The 19,817-nt window shown below is 48.8% G+C and overlaps 1 protein-coding gene across 2 annotated transcripts in view; it reads right to left on the bottom strand.

Annotated features, from left to right (window-relative positions):
* Positions 1-19,817, bottom strand: part of LOC147902588 (serine carboxypeptidase 1-like) — a 224,934-nt gene that overhangs the window by 178,331 nt on the left and 26,786 nt on the right. For both annotated transcript variants that reach the window (XM_087373630.1, XM_087373631.1), the window contains exon 3: positions 4,041-4,117. In XM_087373630.1, coding sequence (XP_087229756.1) covers positions 4,041-4,117 — 77 coding nt within the window. The remainder of the gene's footprint in view (positions 1-4,040; positions 4,118-19,817) is intronic.

The following is a 19,817-nucleotide window of genomic DNA, read 5'->3' as shown; positions in this document are numbered from 1 at the left end:
TAGCCACACATGTTACCAGAATAGAGGACCTACCGCACTTCATTTCACTTCCTGATATCCATGGTGGTGGAGAGATCCTATAGCAGCTGGTAGAGTATCTTGGTCTTCCAAGCCAATGCTTCGCTTGTAAACAGTTGGGACACATCCTGACACCCATGGTGGAAAGATCCTGCAGCAGGTAGTAAAGTATAGTGATCTTCCAAGCCAATGCTTTGTTTGTAGACAGTTGGAACAAGATGCATCAGCTTGCACCAGGAGTACACAGACTCGTCTTGTGCGAGTACATCAGGAGAGACAGGGAGGTGCTCCACAAGAGAGCCCTTCCTAGGGAGGACAGCAGCAAAGACAGTAGAGGTTTCAGCAACAACAGCAGGCTAAGGACCGCAGACAACAACAGAGGCCTTGTGATGAGAAAGAAACCCACACAAAAAGTCAGAGAGAAGGGGGCTAGAAGGAGATATGTAAAGAGGAGACATCGCTAGGCTCAGCACATGACTGTTCAGATGGACTGGCGCCCCTTGCACAGCGGACTACTGAGGCACTGGTGCAAGATGTAGTCCGGTAGCGAGATCGGCATGAGAGAGGGGCTTAGACTCACAGGAGTGAGCCACAAGGCACTACAGGGACCAAAGTGTGCAAGATTATTCCCTCAGCTCAACTAGATTCTTTGTCACAAACACCCCTCAAGAGAATTCTCCTAAGGAGGGGTGTGACCCTGAGGAGGGATGTGGGGAGAGCCCAGATGGCGAGAGGGAATCAAGTCTGACTCCTAGCTGTACATGATGAGGATGATCATAGGTCAGATGGAGAGGGAGAGGCCTTCTCTGGCAGTAGTTCCTTCCATTTTCACCCCACCCAACCCCAGGACCCCACTTAGGTAGAGTCTTATACTAGGGCTTCTTATGGCTGTGGACAACATGTGCAGTAGATGGCCCCTGAGCCACATAGATCTTTTAGACCCAGTCCCTGTCCATGAGAATCATATTTTGGAATGTTAGGGGACTAGGCTGCTCATTTTCACCAAAGGAGGGGCATCATCAGATGGAGCTTCGCAGAGTTTTGATGGGCGGGGACATTGATTTCTTATTCCTACAAGAGCACCAGTTTTCAAAGTCACATACAACTAGGTGCGGGAGGATTCTCTATCCCTGCAGTAGAAGAGGGAGCACAGTAGGGAGGAGTTTGCATCTATGTGGCGGAGCCTACCTTGGACACATGCCGCACAATATTAGGGCATGATGCATCTTTATGCCAGGTTGAGCCCTCTCGATTACAGTGAGGATTGTTGAGGTTATAGTAGCACTTCTATCCTTTTATGCCCCTGTGCAGGATGCCCCTGTGCAGGACTTCTATCTTTTATAGTAGAACTTCTATCCCTTTATGCTGAGGTTATAGTAGGATTTTTATGCCCCTAATGAAGCAGCATGCAGGATGGACTTACGGACCATCATCCATCAGACTCTTCCAATAGCTGATCATTGGTTTACAAAAGTGCCTTCAATATGCTAGAGACTACACATGACAGGAGGGGAGGAGGAGAGGTAGACATTCTAAGAGAAGAGGAGCAAGCAGCTTGGGAGGAGCTCATTTTCCATGTGAGAGGACAAGATCCAGACATTTAGCTAAATTTGGTTTCTCACCAGGATCTCTCCTCTTCTCTAGACGGGACAGACACATGGTGCTTGTAGGTTCTCAAGCTAGACCAGTCCTATGTGGATGAGTGGGCATGCAACAGAGGCGGATGACAAGCATTGTTTTGATCACTGCCTTCTCTGATCATTGTCCCAGGCAGATCATTATTTTGGAGCAGCAGAGAGGGGATCCTTCAGCTATTAGGATTCCTTCTTATGCCAGGAGGTTTCTCTTAGAGAGCCCATCATGGAGATAATTTAGACCTTTTCAAAGAGGATCAACAACTCAGGATCTAGACCACTGCTTACAGGAGATCAGTGCACTCCTCCACTGTCGTAAGGACGAGACCAGGAGAGGAGCACTTTATGGACAGAGAGAGGGCTTCTTGTGCGAGCTTGGTAGCCCTACAGAGATTGGAGGAGAGGACATCAGCGTCAAGGAGTCCTTGAGTGGGGGAGAGGATCAGATTGCTAGAGTAGAGACCACCAGATCAAAGTATTGATTTCATGCTAGGGCTGTATTGTGGACTCAAAAGGAGTAGAGACCCCGTTACCAGAGACTACTTTTAGACTACAGGCCCCAGACATTCAAGGCAGCACATTAGGATATTGAGGACACCAGATGGAACCATTGCAGCTTGCCCACAAGATGTGAGACATAAGGCCGTGGACTCCTATAGATCGTTGCTTGGCACTTCTTCACGAGACGGATACTGGGCAGCCAGGGAGGGGTTTGGAGGAGTACGAGGAGAGTGCTCATGGAGGAGATGAGTACTAGTCTTATAAGGCCTTTCACTACCGATGAGCTCAAGAGAGCAATTATAGCTATGCAAAAAGGCAAGTGTCCAGGAGAGGATGGCTTACCGCTCATCTATTCTTAAATCTCATTGGGAGCTTTATGAGCTAGGCTTCTCATAACTTTTCAAAACATCATGGAGACCTGGGACATGCCAAACAGACTTTCAGATGGGAAGGGCAGCAGAGACAAGCTTGAGATTTCACAGTGGAGGCCCATTACCTTGGTTGGATCTGCTTACAGGGTCCTAGCTAAGGCCATCAGCCTGAGACTTGCCCCCTTCTTACCTGACATTATTCAGCCCACCCAAACAGACTCTGTATGGGACAGGAGCATTTTAGATACCATTTTACTTTTTGGGAGACCACAGTGTTGGCACGGATTCGCTATGAGGATTTATTGGTTTTACTTCTTGATTTTGAGAAGGCCTATGAAAGGGTGGATGGCATTTTCTTGAGGGGACTGTGGACAGGATAGGCTTCCCAAAACAGTGGATAGTAGGGGTGTCAGCTCTCTACTCCTCAAGACATAGCCAAGTTTTAGTTAGGGGAGCCGGAGGGGACAGAGTTCATTAGCCAGATCAGTGAGATAGTGGTGTCCCTCAGCGCCTCTGCTTTTTCTACTTATTGCAGAGGCTATGAGCAGTTTTTTGAGACACAGAGGCATGACTATTCGTGGCATCACGATGCTCATTGCAGCTTTGGAATGTAGAGTTTGTAGATGATATGACAATGTATCTTGATGAATCTTACAGCCATGGAGGCATTTAGCCTTGCCTCGGGAGCTCTTATTGACAGGCGCAAGTCCTACATAATTGGGTGAGTGATTCACCACACCCAAACTGGAGACCACACAAAAATTTTACTTGAGTGCCTAGATAGACTGCAGTGCTATACCTAGGATGTCATGTAGGGCTGGATATCACGTTTGAGCAGCAGTTTGGAGGAAGCTCTTGCATTGGAGCTCAGCCAAACTATCCTTGGCATGTAGAGTAGTGGCCACCAACCTGTTTCAACGAACTTATCAGGTCGGCATCTGGAGATACCATTAGGCAAAGACCCGATCTCTCCCGAGGAGGTTTTTCTCAAATGGTGGCCAGCATAGTGGGAGACCGTTTTTCTTTCATGGAGTTTCCCCCACTTGCATGGAAACGAAGAGTTTGAGGATTTAGAGGATCCCAAACCACCATGATAGAGGAGATTAAAAATGCAGTCTCTGAGGACTCGAGAGCAGCTTAGGAGCCATAGGTCCCACAGGCTCATTCATGGCTTGGATATTTTACGAGACATAAAATATTGCTTAGTTAGTGGGTACCTCAAGTCAGTCCACTTTCACATTCACGATCAGGCTCATTCTTGTATTTGGAAACTTCACTTAAGAAAAGGACCTCCTAGGCGGGGGGAAAACCAATCAAAGACTTGCTCTCTAAAAAAACAGCTTTCAGAAGGTCTCATCTGTGCTGCTGAAAAGATAAGCCAGACCTACAACTAAATCTTCATTAAAAAATTTCCATCATGAAAGTATGTGTTTGGGTGAAAATTTATATATAAATTGATACATATTTTAAAAGGCCCTTTCAATGAACATTAAAAATCTGACATAAAAAAGAATACCTTTGTCCAAGAATATTGATTGATTTCCAAGTTTGGCAAACCTCCCGAGGTCTGGTTGGCCACAAAGTTGAATGGTCCTGAAGCAAAACAAATGAATGCATCCACTTTAAAAAGTGAGACATGATATTGAGCCAAAGTTTTCATTTCAATGGTATATATTATCATGTGCAATCTTACGCATCCTCGAAGAAAAAACACAACAAAACAAAAGGAAATCACTTTGGCTATGTAATTGAAATGGAGAAGTTTTATTGCCTACAGGCTAGTGATATGTAGAGGCACAAGGGGAAATATTCCTTCTATAGAGGTCATGTATGCGACCAATGGTGAAAGGAATCTATGACCAAGGGGTCTCGTGCTCACCTCATGACCGAGAATGGTATGACCACAGGCAATAGGTATAGGACAACACTGACCACAAGGTGTTGCGTGTGCACACAAGTGATCACAATGTGTTTGGTTTATCTATGTCTATGTCACCGAAGGTGATGAGGGCCTTTGATTACTTGGGGGACAAGGCAATGACAACCGGCCTTGTGGTCACCCTAGGTAACAAGGGTGTGACAAGAGGACCTTTGGTAACTTGGGTGACAAGGCGGGCCTTATGGTTGCCCTAGGCGCCAAGGGTGCGGATCACTAATACCCACCCCTTGGTCTTGTTTTCCCTCCTCAACCTCTTGGGAATATCAAGCAGATCCTTGACGCTCCTCACCCCCAGAAACGGTTCGCATAGATACCGAGTTCTACTTCGAAAAGTTTCTCTCTCCCTTGTCAATTTCACCCTCCCCACATTGATATTGACACTCTGTGGTAATAGCGGGTGGAGATTATTACATCATCCACCTTCAGGGATGGATTCTCGAATCTCAATAGTTCTTCTGATCCACCTTGGGGTTTTTTTTTTGGGGGGGGGGGGGGGTAAACCAACGATTTGACACAAAGAATTGTGACAAGAGGACCTCTAGCCACTTGGGTGACAATGCAGTGACAACAAGCCTTTTGGCCACCTTAGGTAACAAGTGTGCAGCAAGAGGACCTTTGGTCAATTGGGTGCAAGGCGTCACGTGCCAAGGGTGCGACAAGAGGACCTCTCATCACTTGGGTGACAAGATATTGACATCAGGTCTTGTGATCACCCTAGGTGCCAAGGTTGCGACAAGAGAACCTCTGGTCGCTTGGGTGACAAGGTAGTGACAATTAGGACAAGTGGTCACCCTAGGTGCCAAGGTTGTGACAAGAAGACCTCTAGTCACTAGGGTGACAAGGTTGTGACATCTGACATTGTGGTTGCCCTAGCGACAAACGTGTGACGAGGAGGCCTCTGGTCCATTAACCCTAGTGACAAGGGTATGACAAGGCCTCTGGTACATTGGAGGAAAAGACAATGACAATAGGTCTCATTCCAAGGTGATAAAAAGGTGACAAGGAGGGATTTTATTTCTCCCTTGTCATTCGCATGACAAGGGTATTGATGCAAAAGTAGAATGACCAGGGTATTCATGCCAAGGTTGACTACTTTTGTGTCAATGACTAGGCTTTGGATAGAGGAGGCTGCACATTTATCTCAGCATGTACATCTGAGTAAGTACCTTCACCACCTTGTCATACTCCTCCTCACTAAGGACTTGGTATGAACAGCATCATCTACTAGAGTCTGGATACAAAACTCCATGTACATGGATAAAGAGCTTTCAGAGCACGTTATGGATCTAGAGCAGCCAAGACTTCATTGTCGGAAATAGCTCCATAGGCCTCGCTATAGCACTTCAGCTAACCAATGACCACTACCATAGTAGCAACAGAGAGGAGAAAGTAGTGGGACACATACTGAATACTGTTTAGAGGGACCAGACGAAGCATGCTTTAGATCCATGCTTACTATTGTGTGCCATGAGCATGTAGGAACAAAGTGGAGACAGGTTGTGAACACAAGTGAGTAAGAGTGCACACACAAGAAAGCTCCAATAGAAATGTTCAAATGAAACAATACAAGTACTTGGTATATATAGTACCCAAGTACTACTGGCCAACCATAGGGTTGACTTTATGCCTACAACACCATATCTTTGTAATCTCTTACAAATCCCCCCTCAAAGATATGGCTGAAAGTACCCTGAAAACATCTCAGGTGTACCCTGTAGTACCTAAAGAACCATGGTTGCACAAATTCATCCAGATGGATATCCAACCTATGGGAGTGCATGAAAACAATGTCATTGTGAATCACTTGACAACCCCCCTTGACATTGTGAGAATGTCTCTGATCTCCAAGCCATGTCGATGTCGTAAGAAAAGATCTTTTGACAGGGCTTTGGTGAAGATATCCGCCACATTGTCCTCAGATGGACAATAGATGAGATCAATGAAGCCATCAGAAATACAATACAATCATACATAATGATAATGATTTTCAATGTGTTTCATGCGAGCATGAAAGATAGGATTGTTAGCTATGGCAATGCAACTCTGGCTGTCACAGAAGATAGAGTTTGCTTCGCCATTGTCTGAGGGGGGGCGGGGGTTCCTAACACTTCCGGAAGTATTACCGGAGGCCTAGGGCCACTGGTGCAAGAAGCGAGTAAGACATGCCATAAGTGTCACTGATGGTACGTAGGCGAGTGCTAGTCGATGGTGTCAACTATGTGCAAGCGATAGATGGTGTCAACTATGTGCAAGCCGTACAAGTGCTGAGGTGATGTGAGCAAGAAGAAGACCAAAGCGGAACATCATTATAAAAGCCAACCCTCGACATGAACGGCAAAGAACAACCACATGACACAGGTCCGTTGTACCAGGTGAAGGGAGAGAAGGGGAGGAGAACACAACGGAAAGAGATTTTAGAGTAGCGAGCAGAGATGGGGAGTAGCATAATTCATTAGAAAGCAAGATCACTGATACACCCGGAGAAGATACACACGAGGCGAGCTCTTGACTCTAGCCTCTCACTCCTTCACTCACGCCTCCCGCCCTTGCCAGAATGTCCTCCCCCCCTTTCCCCTTTCCCCGTCTTCACCTTCTCCTCCTCTGCTCCACCCCCTGCAGCCAATCTCCTCTCCTTCTTCCTATTGGATGTCTTCTTGCATCCTTAGCCATTCCACTGTTTGTGGGCCGCTCTGCCCTTGATGGCTTCCGCAACACTCCAGCCTGTTCTGGGTCAGTGAATCCCGTGCTCCATGTGTTCTCCTATCTATTCCATGCGCTCCCGACACTAGTTGGTTGCGAGGGTTGGTGCACCACCTATACCTCTTAACTGTTGGACTGCTTCCCCTGTGCACCAACGAGTACCGCCTGTGCACTCTGCTAGACTGCTTCCCATGTGCACCAACAGGTGTACCCCGTGCACCATTGCGCCAGCTGGACTGCTTCCCATGTGCACCAACAGATGTATCCCGTGTACCATTGCGCCAGTACTTCCCTCTGATCAACTTTGACCATGGTGGGTCGAGGTTGAGGTTTGGCACTCTTCAGTCATGTATTGCTTCCGTCATACCCAAGTCATGTTCGGGTCAAGTCATGTCCAAGTCATGTCAAGTCATGTCCAAGTCAAGTCATGTCCAAGTCATGTCCATGTCAAAGTCATGTCCATGTCAAGTCATGTCCAAGTTTGTTTCAGAGTGACCAAGATGTGAACATATGTGAACACGATGCGACTAGGTATGACCAAGGTCTAACAACTTGGCATGTTGCTGAGGTGACCATGATGTGACCCAGGTGTGATTCTTGGTGGGAGTCCCGGAGACTTTGAGTACAACAGATCCCCCACCACTATCATTCACCGTCCCGGTGAATGACTGAGGGTTTGTGTGAGAGAAAGTTAAGTATAAATTACAAATAAGAAAGTGACCTTGTGGCTGACATCCCAAAACTGAAAAGAAAGGGCTCATGGCCTTACAACTGTAAAACTGAAATAAAACTGGCTCATGGCCAGACAACTCCAAAATTCCTTTATTTACATGAGAACTGCAGAATCCAAATGTACAGAGCTCGCAAAAAGAAATGCCGAACTAAAAGATCCAGGAGCTACTGCTTGCTGGATGAAGGTCAGGAAGGGGGAGGGGGAGGGGGTGGGTGTGGTGGGTGTGCTGATGTTCCGGGGCTGGTCTTTGCCTCTTCCTCAACTGTGTCCATGAGGTTGCGGATGTCCTCGTATTTGGATTTATATCTGTGGTAGCCAGACCTGTAATGATCACATCGAGATTTGAGAGCAGCATTTTCAGCTTGCAGCCCATGGAAGTCGTCCTGCAACTTGGAATGTGAAACCTGGAGACGGTCCTTCTCCTCGAGAATCTGCTTCATCTGACTCCGCACCACCTCCTCCTGTTGATCCACAGTATGCTTGTCCTCTGCCAGTGAGGTGTATTGCAAGCCCCTCTGGATCTCAGCCTGTTGGGCTGAATTATTGTCCTCCAAAACTTTCTTGCTGGCTGTCCACTCTGCCTCCTTTGCTACAAGACACTGCTGAAACTCGTCTTGTTGAGTTTTCCACGCAGCCTCCCTTGCCTGTAGAGTTGCTCCCCACTCCACTTCTTTCACCTATAATGTTGTATCCAATTCTTTATGCATGCTGGCTACCTGCTTCTCATGTTCCAAGCGGAGGTGTTGCTTCTGTGACAGAAGCTTGCAAACCTGACCCGTAGTATTAAAGAGGAAGGCACCCATCTACATGAAGCTGTCATCTATAATGCGATGAGCCATATGAAGGGATCTTTCAGCCCATGCATACCTGTCCCGATAGGTCATTCGGTCAGCCATGTCAATGAGTTCGCCATATTCCTCAAAGGCTGCTTTCATCCCTTCTTGCTCTGGGTCCTCAAGAGCTGCCACTGGAGCTAATGTGTCAATGTCTAGGTAACAACTTGGAGCTCGGGATGCTTTCTTGTTGGAAGAGATTGTCTCTTGCAAGGAAAGTGTGAAAATTTGGTCCAAGTCCTCCTCCTCCATGCAAACAGGAGACCACTTTCGCTTTAATGCATACAGCAGCCGTTCGTGTTCCTGGCTCTGTTCCTCTATCTGGTTCTCATGGGTGAATAGATCTCCTGAGGAGGATGCAAAGTAGGTATCCAACATATCATTCTGAGGAAGTGGAGGACAATCAGCTTGAAAAGGTATCTTACCCCCAGCAAAAATAACCTCGCCAAGTCGAGTTTCCAGTAGGTCCTATTCAGCAGCCTCCATACTCGGTTCAGGGGTCAGTCGTTGAGACACCCGGAGTGGTGTCTTCGCATCGCCAGTGGCTCCCAAAGTAAGATTCAAGTTCAATAACTTGTGTCGCTCTGATGCCTCTCCACCACGAGATCCCAAGGCAGAGGTCCTTGCTACCATAACTTCTGTGGATGGATCCCCCTGAGTTGTGGGGCCAATGTCCGTATCTTTGCACCCTACTGATGAGATGATCGGAGGGGGAATGGTCATGACTACGAGGGAGGTAGGTGGTAATGTCATGCCATGGTGGGTGAGACCTGAGGAGGGCAGGGGAGTGACCGGAAGAACATCATCAGGGAAAAACTGCCTCGAAGGGGATGGATGGAGAGGCAACTCCTACATGAGCAACGGATGACAAAGCTCCAGAGGCTGGCCCAAGAGGGGATGGCTCAGAAACCTGTGCTGCAGATGTGGGTGGAGCAAGAGTGGGTATGGAGACTGGAGAGGAAGAGGGGACAAAGATTGATGCACCAGAGGCCGAGGATGCTGGGGCCGCACTAAGAGCCAGTGGAGCTGATCTCAAGTGGGGAATCATAGGGGCGGAAGGTGGACGGTGAGGAGAAGATGAAGTATGCAAAAAGTGCTGCACCCGCCACTGGTGCAAGAGGTAGGTGAGGTGAGGTCCACAAGTACAGGTGTGTGTGCCTCTGCGTGTGCGATTTCGAACAGTGGCCCGGAATGTTGAATAGAAGAGGGATGCAATATCATACTGAGTGATGGTGAAGAGAGCATTGAGAGCAGGACGGATACCTTTCCTAATGTAGTAATGCCCGGGTGCTGAATAGAAGCGAGTGAAGAAGTAGCGAGTGATCACTGCTTCTCTGCTTCCACCTTCCAAAACCTTTTTGCAATCATATCCCCTCCTGTTGGGTTTGCACTGTGAAAGGAATGAAAGGAGATGTGGTGAATCGTCGGAAGGAGGCTGAATAGGGAGAGCAGGGAGCCCCATGTACTGTGAGAAGCTGCCTGGAGCCCATGAACTCAAATGTGTCTGTGACAGAGTCATAAGATCTGATGAATTCTGTACACAGTTCCACATCCACAGGAGGGAAGATGACCTTCTCGAACTCAGTTAGACAAAGGGTCTGGATCTCTGAAGATGTCAACACCGAGGATAGTTTGAGGTTTGGATCCAGAAGAGGTTTAAACATAACCCGAATGTGGGAGAGAGGAGGGGTGGTTATCGAAGGGCTCTGTATCTCTGTTGGCGACCCTTCTGAATGTGGTCTCTGTGCAGAGGGGGTGTAATATGAGCCCCCATGGTCGGAAGAAGAGGCACTGGAGCTCTGAGAGTGGGAAAGAACCTCCCACTGCTGTCTTGATTGTAGTGGCTCTCCATCCGAGATGATAGTGATGTCTGGACCAAGATGGGGATGCATCACAGATGAAGTCGGCCCTGCTAATGAAGTCGGCCCTACTGATGAAGTTGGCCTTGCTGATGAAGCTAGCTCTGCTGAAGTTAGCTCTGCTGATGAAGTCGGCCTGGCTGATGTAGTCGGCCCTGCTGTAGAGGCTGTAGGCATGGGTGAGGTCATGTGCATTGCAAAGGCTACCTGAGACGTCACGGCGGTATAGAAAGGGGTGGAGAGCTTATCTCTGGGCAACCGTGGCTTATACTTGGGCTTCTTCTCAAGCATGAAGAAGGAACAAGATGTGAAGTAGAAGCTGATGACGAAGCAGGAAGGTGAGCTGATGATGAAGCAAGGAAGGAAATCAGGAAAGGAAGGAGAGCTGATGATGAAGCAGGAAGGTGAGCTGATGACGAGGCAAGAAGGGAAGCAGGAAAAGAAGGGGAGCTGATTTCGAATTAGGAGGCGAGTTGAAGCAGGAAGGTGAGCTGATGACGAGGCAAGGAGGAGGAAAGAAAGGGGAGCTGATGACGAGGCAAGAAGGGAAGGAAAGGAAAGGGAACTGATGACGAGGCAAGAAGGGAAGGTAGGAAAGGAAGGGGAGCTGATTTCGAATCAGGAGGTGAGCTGAAGCAGGAAGGTGAGCTGATGACGAGGAATGTGAGCTGATGACGAGGAAGGGTAGCTGCTGTCGAGGTGTTGGCAAGGCCTGCTGAGAGATAACGAGAGAGTGGGGCGGGTGATAACAAGAGGGTGAGCTGATGGCGATGAGAAGGGGAGATTATGGAGAAGCACGGAGTACTGTGGAGACGAGGTGTGGAGACGAGGAAGAGACCTATATAGCGAAGTAAGAGATAGAGAGAAAATTTGAGCAGAGGAAGCAGAGTACCGGGGAGACGAGAAAGAGACCTATATGGCGAAGTAAGAGATAGAGAGAAAATTTGAGTAGAGAAGGGCAGATCAGAAGAAGGAGCTGAGTTCGAGAGGGCAGCAAGGTGGCAATTTGCAGCAGGCTGTCCAAGAGGGAGAAGCATTCCAAGGACCTTCCCAGGCTGCCCACGAGGAAGAGGCGATTTGCTGCAGGCTGCCAGGGAAAGTGAGGCGCAACTGGAAGAAGGGCTGCCGGGAGAGATGCGATCAAAGAGAGGGTGCTGCTGGAAGTGATGCGATCCAAGAAGACGGTGCGAGATGGGCTGCAAGGAGAGGTGCACTGCACCTGGTTGGTGCGATCCAAGGAGAGGCTCTTGCTAGGGAGCTGCCAAGAGATTTCGTTGATGGAGGGAGCTGCTGCAGGCGTTGATGGAGGGGCTGCTGCAGGAGAATTCGCTGATGGGGGGAGGGCTGCTGAGGAGAAGTTATGCAAGAGGGACGATTTGCTTGCGTATGGTTTCATTGGAGGGGGACAGCCACGAAGACACAACCAAAGAGAGCCAAATTTAGCAAGGTAAGCCAAAAATAGCATGAGTGGGCTGTAAGATGCGATGGATGAGCTGATCCCAAGGATCTATGCTGAGTTTAGCCAAGTGCTAAATATAGCACTGGTGGGAATTGGGAGGTGAGATGAAGGACCTACGCTGAATTTGGCGCTGAATTTGGCAGCTAAATATAGCCCTGGTGGGAGGTGGGAGGTGAGAGAAAAAGCGGTGTGGGCAAGAGGCAATATTTGAATGAAAAAGGTGGGAGGCAATATTTGAATGAAAAAGGTGGTAAAATTTGAATTTGAATTATATACCTCCTGTACAGGCCAGTGGATGAGTGTGACATAGGGGTGAATGAGGGTGAAGGAGGGATGAACCAAGGGTGAACCAAGGATGAACGAGGAGTGACATTGGTGTGCACATGGGTGACTGAGGGGTGAACAAGGAGCGACAAGGAGTGACCTAGGATGAACATGGGAGGAACAAGAGGTGACATAGGGAGGAACATGGGTGACAGAGACTGAACTTGGGGAGGTGACATAGGAATGAACAAGGGTGAACTAGGAGTGAACAGGGGTGACCTAGAGGTGAACATTAGTGACCTAGAGCTGAACATGGGGAGGTGACATAGGAGTGAACAGGGGTGACCTAGGAGTGAACAGGGGTGACTTGGAGGTGAACATGGGTGACCTAGAGGTGAACATGGGGAGGTGACATAGGAGTGAACAAGGGTGACCTAGGAGTCAACAGGGGTGACTTGGAGGTGAACATGGGTGACCTAGAGGTGAACATGGGTGACCTAGAGGTGAACATGGGGAGGTGACATAGGAGTGAACAGGGGTGACCTAGGAGTGAACAGGGATGACCTGGAGGTGAACATGGGTGACAAAGAGGTGAACATGGGGAGGTGACATAGAAGTGAACACGGGTGACCTAGGAGTGAACAGGGGTGACCTAGGAGTGAACACGGGTGACCTAGAGGTGAACATGGGTGACAGAGAGGTGAACATGGGGAGGTGACATAGGAGTGAACAAGGGTGACCTAGAAGTGAACAGAGGTGACCTGGAGTAAGTATTTGAGAGCTTGATGATTATTAATGATGATAAACTTAATGCCCAAGAGATAGTGCCGATACTTTGTCATGGCATAGACCATGCCCAAGCCCTCGCGTTCAGTGGTGCTATAGTTTCTTTCTGCTCCATTGAGTTGTCTGCTTGCGAAGTACACAAGTAGGTTGAGTTTGTGCTCTTCATCTGGTTGGGCCAATATCGCCCCAATCGCCAGCCCACTTGCATCAACATGGACATGAAAAATGACATCCCATTGAGGTTGCCGCAAGATGGGTGCCTTTACTAGACGATCCTTGAGGTTGTCAAACGCCAGTTGTTGAGGTGCCGACCAGTTGAAGGACTGCTCCTGCCGAAGGAGTTCCGTCAACGCCACCGCTATGTCGGCATAGGACCTGATGAATCTTCTATAATAACCCACATGTCCCAAAAAAGACTTGATTTCTCTGGGTGTGCGAGGAATAGGCAAGGTCAATATCACTTCCACCTTTGTTGGGTCCGTGGTCATTCCCTCAGTCGAGACGATGTGGCCAAGGAGAACCCCTCGCAAGGCGAGGAAGAAACATTTGTCCGGATTCAAGCACAACCTAGCTTCTCTGCACTTATCAAAAACCCACCTCAACTTACTCATGTGATCAGTCTGAATAGCAGGTTCGAGGTGAGAATCATTCTTACCATTGAACACAGAGAAGTCATCCAAGAATACCTCAAGAAACTTTCCGATGTTCTCTTGGAAGAGTTTGGTGACAAGACCTTGAAACGTGGCCGGTGCATTGCATAGACCAAAAGGCATCATCCGGTAAGCATAAGTTCCCCATTGGGTGACGAAGGTAGTCTTTAATTGATCTTGCTCTCGCACCCGAACCTGGTTATACCCACTGTATCCATCCATGAAGGAGTAGGGAGCATGACCAGCTACGGTTTCTAGCACCCTGTCAGTGAAGGGGAGAGGAAACCTATCCCGACGTGTGGCAGTATTCAAACTCCTATAGTCGACACAAACTCAGAGTTTGCCAGTCTCTCTTTTGGGCACCACTACAATGCCACTAAGCCATTCGGAGTAGTCAACAGGGTAGATCAACCCTGCTTGCTCCATCTTTTGAATATCAGCATGGACAGCCTTGCCATAGTTAGGATTCATGCAATATGGTCCCCTGATCACCGGGTCTGCTTCCGGATATAGATCGATCCGATGTTCCATGAACTCAGTGGGTACTCCCTTTAAATCCTTATATGACCAGGCAAAGACATCGACATACTCTTTAAAAAAATCAGACAATGCAGATGTTCCCAGACCCAACTCGCTACCTTAAGATGTCGTGGTTGGTCCTCTGTCCCAATGTTAAGATACCTCCAATCCCTGGCATGGTCAACCTGAGGTATGCTTCCTGATGTGGAGTTGTTTGGTTCTTCTGCTCCCACTGGTGGGTGCGCAAGAGAATCATTCAGAGAAAAATCCCCCACTACTTCTTCCATCCAAGAGCTCGGATAGGATGGTTGGGTGTCTTCTGGAAATGGTTGAGATGTAGAGGCAGCACTTGGGCCCATTCTCTTTTTTCCTTTTTGTGCTTGCTTGAGCATTCCTCTGTATGGTAGTCCAACCACCTCGTATGTAGTTTTCGGAACCTCCTGTGTTGTTAAGGGGTCAGCTTCTGACATGTGTAAGTCGAGTAGAACAAGGTCTGCGACATCTTCTTCTCCCTGTATGTTGTGGGCTTGCCTTGAAGGTCTGAAGTTCCAGACTCCAGTGTGAATGTGGACGGCTCCTTCAAGTTGTCCAGTCTCTTGACCCCTCCTAGGTTGGTCAGGTTGCACAATGGATTCAATAACCCTTCCAAGAGTCATTTCCGGCACCGCCTAGTAAGTAGGTGGTCATCCTCTTCTTCTGCAGATCCATGAGTGTCTTCTCCAATACCATCATTGTGCTCAGCCAGCCCATCATCTATGTGGTCATCGTCTTCTTCCACAAATTCATGAGTGTCCTCTTCAGTACCATCATTATGCTCCGCCAGCTCATCATCTTCTTGCATAGCATCCTCTTCCTCCTCTGTTGTGACCCCATGGTCTTTTTCTTGGTGTGAGGCATCCATGTCGTGTGCCTCCATTGCTTCCATTGCTGCTTCATGGTCTTGTCTTTGAGTCACCCTGTTGGCCTCCCCACCACTTGGTCTAGTACTTGTGGTCATCATTCGCTGATACATGTGGGGATTATTAAGAAGACCAAAAGGCATCCGTTCATACATGAGATCAGCCAAACCAGGTGGTGGAGAGGCTTCCTGGCTCACCTCTTGTGCATTCCGTGAAGTACCAAGATGGGCTTCAGGATCCTCTTCTGGACACAACTCCACCATGTCGATGGCTAAGGATCCCAGGGCCCCCATCCAATCCAAGATGACAGCTTCTTCCTCATCTGGTCCAGCATGTTCCAACAAGTACGTCAAGCTCTCACCATCATCTCGTGCTGCTGTTACATAGGTTTCACCTTGGAAGGGTGAGTCCTCCACATAGGCCAGCTCTTCTTTCTATAGGGGCCAATCCCCAAGTGCCCATCGCTCCTCTTCCACCCCTTCTTCTTCAAAATCCTCTTCCCCAAGTTCCACAGGTCGGTGACGAGCCCTTCCAGTAACCATGTCTATTTCTAAGGATGTGGATCCCAAAGGCAGTCGAGCTTCATCACTTGACCAATCTTGAATGGCCTTTGCTGAGCGTAACCATGGTCTACCGAGAAGTAGAGGATAAGTCTGCTCACCCTCCGTCATATTAAGTACAATACAATTGGACAGGAATGTAACTCCCCCAATCTTCATGTGAACACCTTTGACAGCCCCCATAGGCTTCACCTTTCGTTGATCCGCCATGTTCACTGCTGCCCCACCATCCAAGAAAACATCTTTCAGCTCCACCCCATTAATCTCCACTGTGAGCTTGGGACTTTGTTCACATGTGAGGGCAGCATAGGCTGAGCAATTGTCCAGTGTTACTCCATCTTGAACTGTTACCATCTCTAGTGTGGGCCCGCCCTGAACAAATCCCCTTTGGCGCCCTCCTGGCATGCGATTCAAGAATGCAATAGTCTGATGCTTGATATGTGGAGACAATTGACAGAGTTGTCGTAAGGTGATATTGGGCCTAAAATCCATCAAGTCATCCATCAAAGAATAAGGCTGGACAGTAGCAGTAGCCTTTTGTGCCTTCATCCGCCGAGCTTCTGGCCGAGGGTCGAAGCTCACGCGAGGGAGAAGAGGTGCCTCTAGATTCTCAATCAATATTTCCTGTGGTGACTCTCCCATCACCCATTTCCCCTTTTCTTGGGCACTACTAGGCCTGCCTGTGACTCCTCACGTTTTTGCCCTAAAGTTGTCACTTCCGTTGCAAACCTCACTATTCTGGACTTGCGGGAAGGGAACTGAGGTGTGACGCCTTCATCTTCAGAACTAGATTGAAGATCTTTGGTGACACTCCTGACCACCTCCTGGTACCTTGAAGGCATAGATTGCTCACTTGGAGCTGAGGTAGTTTTAGAGCTATTGATAGGTCTTGATGGCTGTGGGGCCCTTCGGGTCCTTTCTAATCTAGTTACAGGAGAGGACAAGGGTGATGCATTCCTGTACCCACTGTCCACCTTGGAGGAAGGATGCTCCTCTAGTGACTGAGCTGGTATTAGTTGGTGATGAGGCCTCCGATATTGATGTTGAGTCATCCTTACTACTGTCACCCTTCATTTGTGACCTAGTCACAGCTCCCAACACTACACCAATCAAATGGGGTTTGTCACCCTCCCCCGCCACTACTACATCAACCATGTTGACTTGCGATGTTGATTCCCTTCTGCCATTGGGACAATCTCTGGTGTAGTGTTCATTTGTGTTGCACTGTGTACAAGAGGGTCCCCCGAATGGTTGTGTACAATCATCTTGGTAATGGCCGTACTCGCCACATCTATAGCACATGATGGGCCTGCGAATGTTGGTACCTCTACCTCCACATCCACCTCGGAACCCACCCCGTCGACCGCGGATATAAGGGGGTCTATATCCACCCCCTGACATAGGTGGTTGATACTGTGCATAGTAGGGTGGAGGATAGAAGTATGGAGCCCCAAATTCACTAGGAGTAGATACTTGGAGCAAAGGAGGATTAGGAAGTAGTGGAGGTGGAATGATAGAATGGGTGGGTGGTTCAGGTGCCTTCACAAGGGCTGAAGCTAGGGGTACTGGCCCTGAAGTGGTCGGTGCAGCTTTGTTGATTGTAGCCACCAGTGGTTCTCCAATTGGATACTCCGGTAGAAGCTTCCTCAACCCCTTAAGATACCTACACTCGGAGGCATCATATCCATGAATTTCACAAAATGTGCAAAAGGAGGTCGGGGTGGGTACCTTACGCTTCGATGGACATTCCCAGTAGCCATGGCCAGAACCCTTGCAGTCGGTGCACCAGAGACCACTTCTTATCTGAGCTTCAAAGGGTGACGGTCCATCCACTTTTGTTTTGTCTTTCAGACCTTCTTTGATTTCTTCTAATTCCTTCTTGAGTTGTTGCCATGCCTGTGAGCCCTCTTCTCTCGGAAGTTGGGTGGTTTGGGCGGGTGTTGAGGCGAAACTTAACTGGGACCGTTCCATCTTCACCACTTCCCTAAAAAATTCTTGTAGTGAGGCATGCTCAGGGAGTTTGTCAACCAGCCTTATAGCAATGGTGGAGGGTAAAGCCTTCAAAAACCACCCCTTCATGACGGTGTCATTGGGTGGCATCGACATCTTTGCCGCCAAGACCCTCATCCTTGTATACATCTCAGAGATGCTTTCTCCAGGCTTCATGGTGTCAGTGGATAACTCTTGGACAATCATGTGTTCGAATTTTTCCAACTTGAAAGTGCGTAAGAATTCCTCCCTTAGGTCTGTCCATGTCTGGAAGTGGTCCGGAGGAAATTGATTGTACCATACATCCGCGGCATCCTCCAATGACGAGGGAAAGATGTGAAGGAACGCATGCTCATTCTCCACACCTTTAGCTCTACATGCTGTGAGGAACTTCCTCACATGAGCTTCCGCATCCTCATGGAGGTGGCCTTTGAACTTTTGAGTCTTCACGTGGACCTTGTTGAGTAGCTTGAGAAGTCTAGCTCTGTCTGGAGGACTAAGAACAGCCATCCCCACCCGAGAGGTTGGAGGATGCAAGAGTTGGAGGGAGTCCCGATGGGGATGTAATGAGTATTGGTGCTCCCAAGGAGGAGACCACCCCGACAACTCCTCCTGTGGAGGACCACAATGGGGAAGACAATACTGATGTAGTCATAGAGGAAGTGTACCCAGATGGTAGCGCGCAAGTGGGGGGTCTCGGTGTTGCAGAGGGAAAGGGTGAGAACATGGAAGATGTGGGGGTGAAAGAGGATGGGAGAGCATTTGGGAAAGAGAGGGACGGAGTTGAAGTCATGGATGAGTGGTGTGGATGGAAAGGGAGATGAAACCATCATGGCAGGTAAAGGCATGGCCGGAGCAAAAGTACCCCAATGGGATAGATGTAGAAGAAGGATTAGCTAGGAGTCCGGAGCTATGCATAACAGATGAGGTAGCAGCTTGTCCACAAGAGGTCGAGGCGGGAGCAGATGGAGTCACCACTCTGGTAGAAGAGGTGGTTGATGAAGACATCGTTGCAGGAGGAGGAGAGGGGCTTCCTTGACCTTGATGAGTCCCTGAGGAGCCCTTGTCCCTAGTACCCTCTTCTTTCACCTGTTCTCCGCTTTGCACTTCTTCTCCAGAGTCCGGATCTGACCACCAGGGTTCCTGTTGATCCAAGTCAATGAGAGTGTCGATGAAGTTACTTGCTCTGGCTACTGCTCCAATGGGCTCACTTTGCGCTCGAGTTGAGGACTTCGCAAACTTATGTCGCACGTAATGCTTCTTGTACCTAGTTTGGTCTGCCGGAAGTCTTTTCTCCACTCTCCTCAAGTACCTCCTTGTTCTCTCACTAGCTCCTTCAAATGTTTCAAAACTACTCGGCATAAGACCTCTCTCTAGGACCCTACATCACCACTTCACTCGTGCTACTCAACACCACCAGTATCCCACCATGATCGCCATAAACTGTCTGAGGGGGGGGGGGGGGGGGGGTGTTTCCTAACACTTCCGGAAGTATTACCGGAGGCCTAGGGCCACTGGTGCGAGAAGCGAGTAAGACATGCCATAAGTGTCACTGATGGTACGTAGGCGAGTGCTAGTCGATGGTGTCAACTATGTGCAAGCGGTACAAGTGCTGAAGTGATGTGAGCAAGAAGAAGACCAAAGTGGAACAACATCATAAAAGCCAACCCTCGACATGAATGGCAAAGAACTTCAACCACATAACACAGGTACGTTGTACCAGGTGAAGGGAGAGGAGGGGAGGAGAACACAACGGAAAGAGATTTTAGAGTAGCGAGCAGAGATGGGGAGTAGCATAATTCATTAGAAAGCAAGATGACTGATACACCCGGAGAACATACACACGAGGCAAGCTCTTGACTCTAGCCTCTCACTCCTTCGCTCACGCCTCCTGCCCCTGCCAGAATGTCCTCCCCCCCTTTCCCCTTGCCCCCTCTTCACCTTCTCCTCCTTTGCTCCACCCCCCGCTGCCAATCTCCTCTCCTTCTTCCTATTGGATGTCTTCTTGCATCCTTAGCCGTTCCACGGTTTGTGGGCCGCTCTGCCCTTGATGGCTTCCGCAACACTCCAGCCTGTTCTGGGTCAGTGAAACCCGTGCTCCAT

This window comes from Dipteris shenzhenensis, chromosome 4 (genome assembly GCF_047967505.1).
Source record: "Dipteris shenzhenensis isolate YYH24624 ecotype China chromosome 4, Dip_SZ_1.0, whole genome shotgun sequence".
In the NCBI taxonomy this organism is placed as follows: Eukaryota; Viridiplantae; Streptophyta; class Polypodiopsida; order Gleicheniales; family Dipteridaceae; genus Dipteris; species Dipteris shenzhenensis.
Note: the sequence above shows the minus strand (reverse complement) of the source record. Positions and strands in the feature narration are given on the sequence as shown.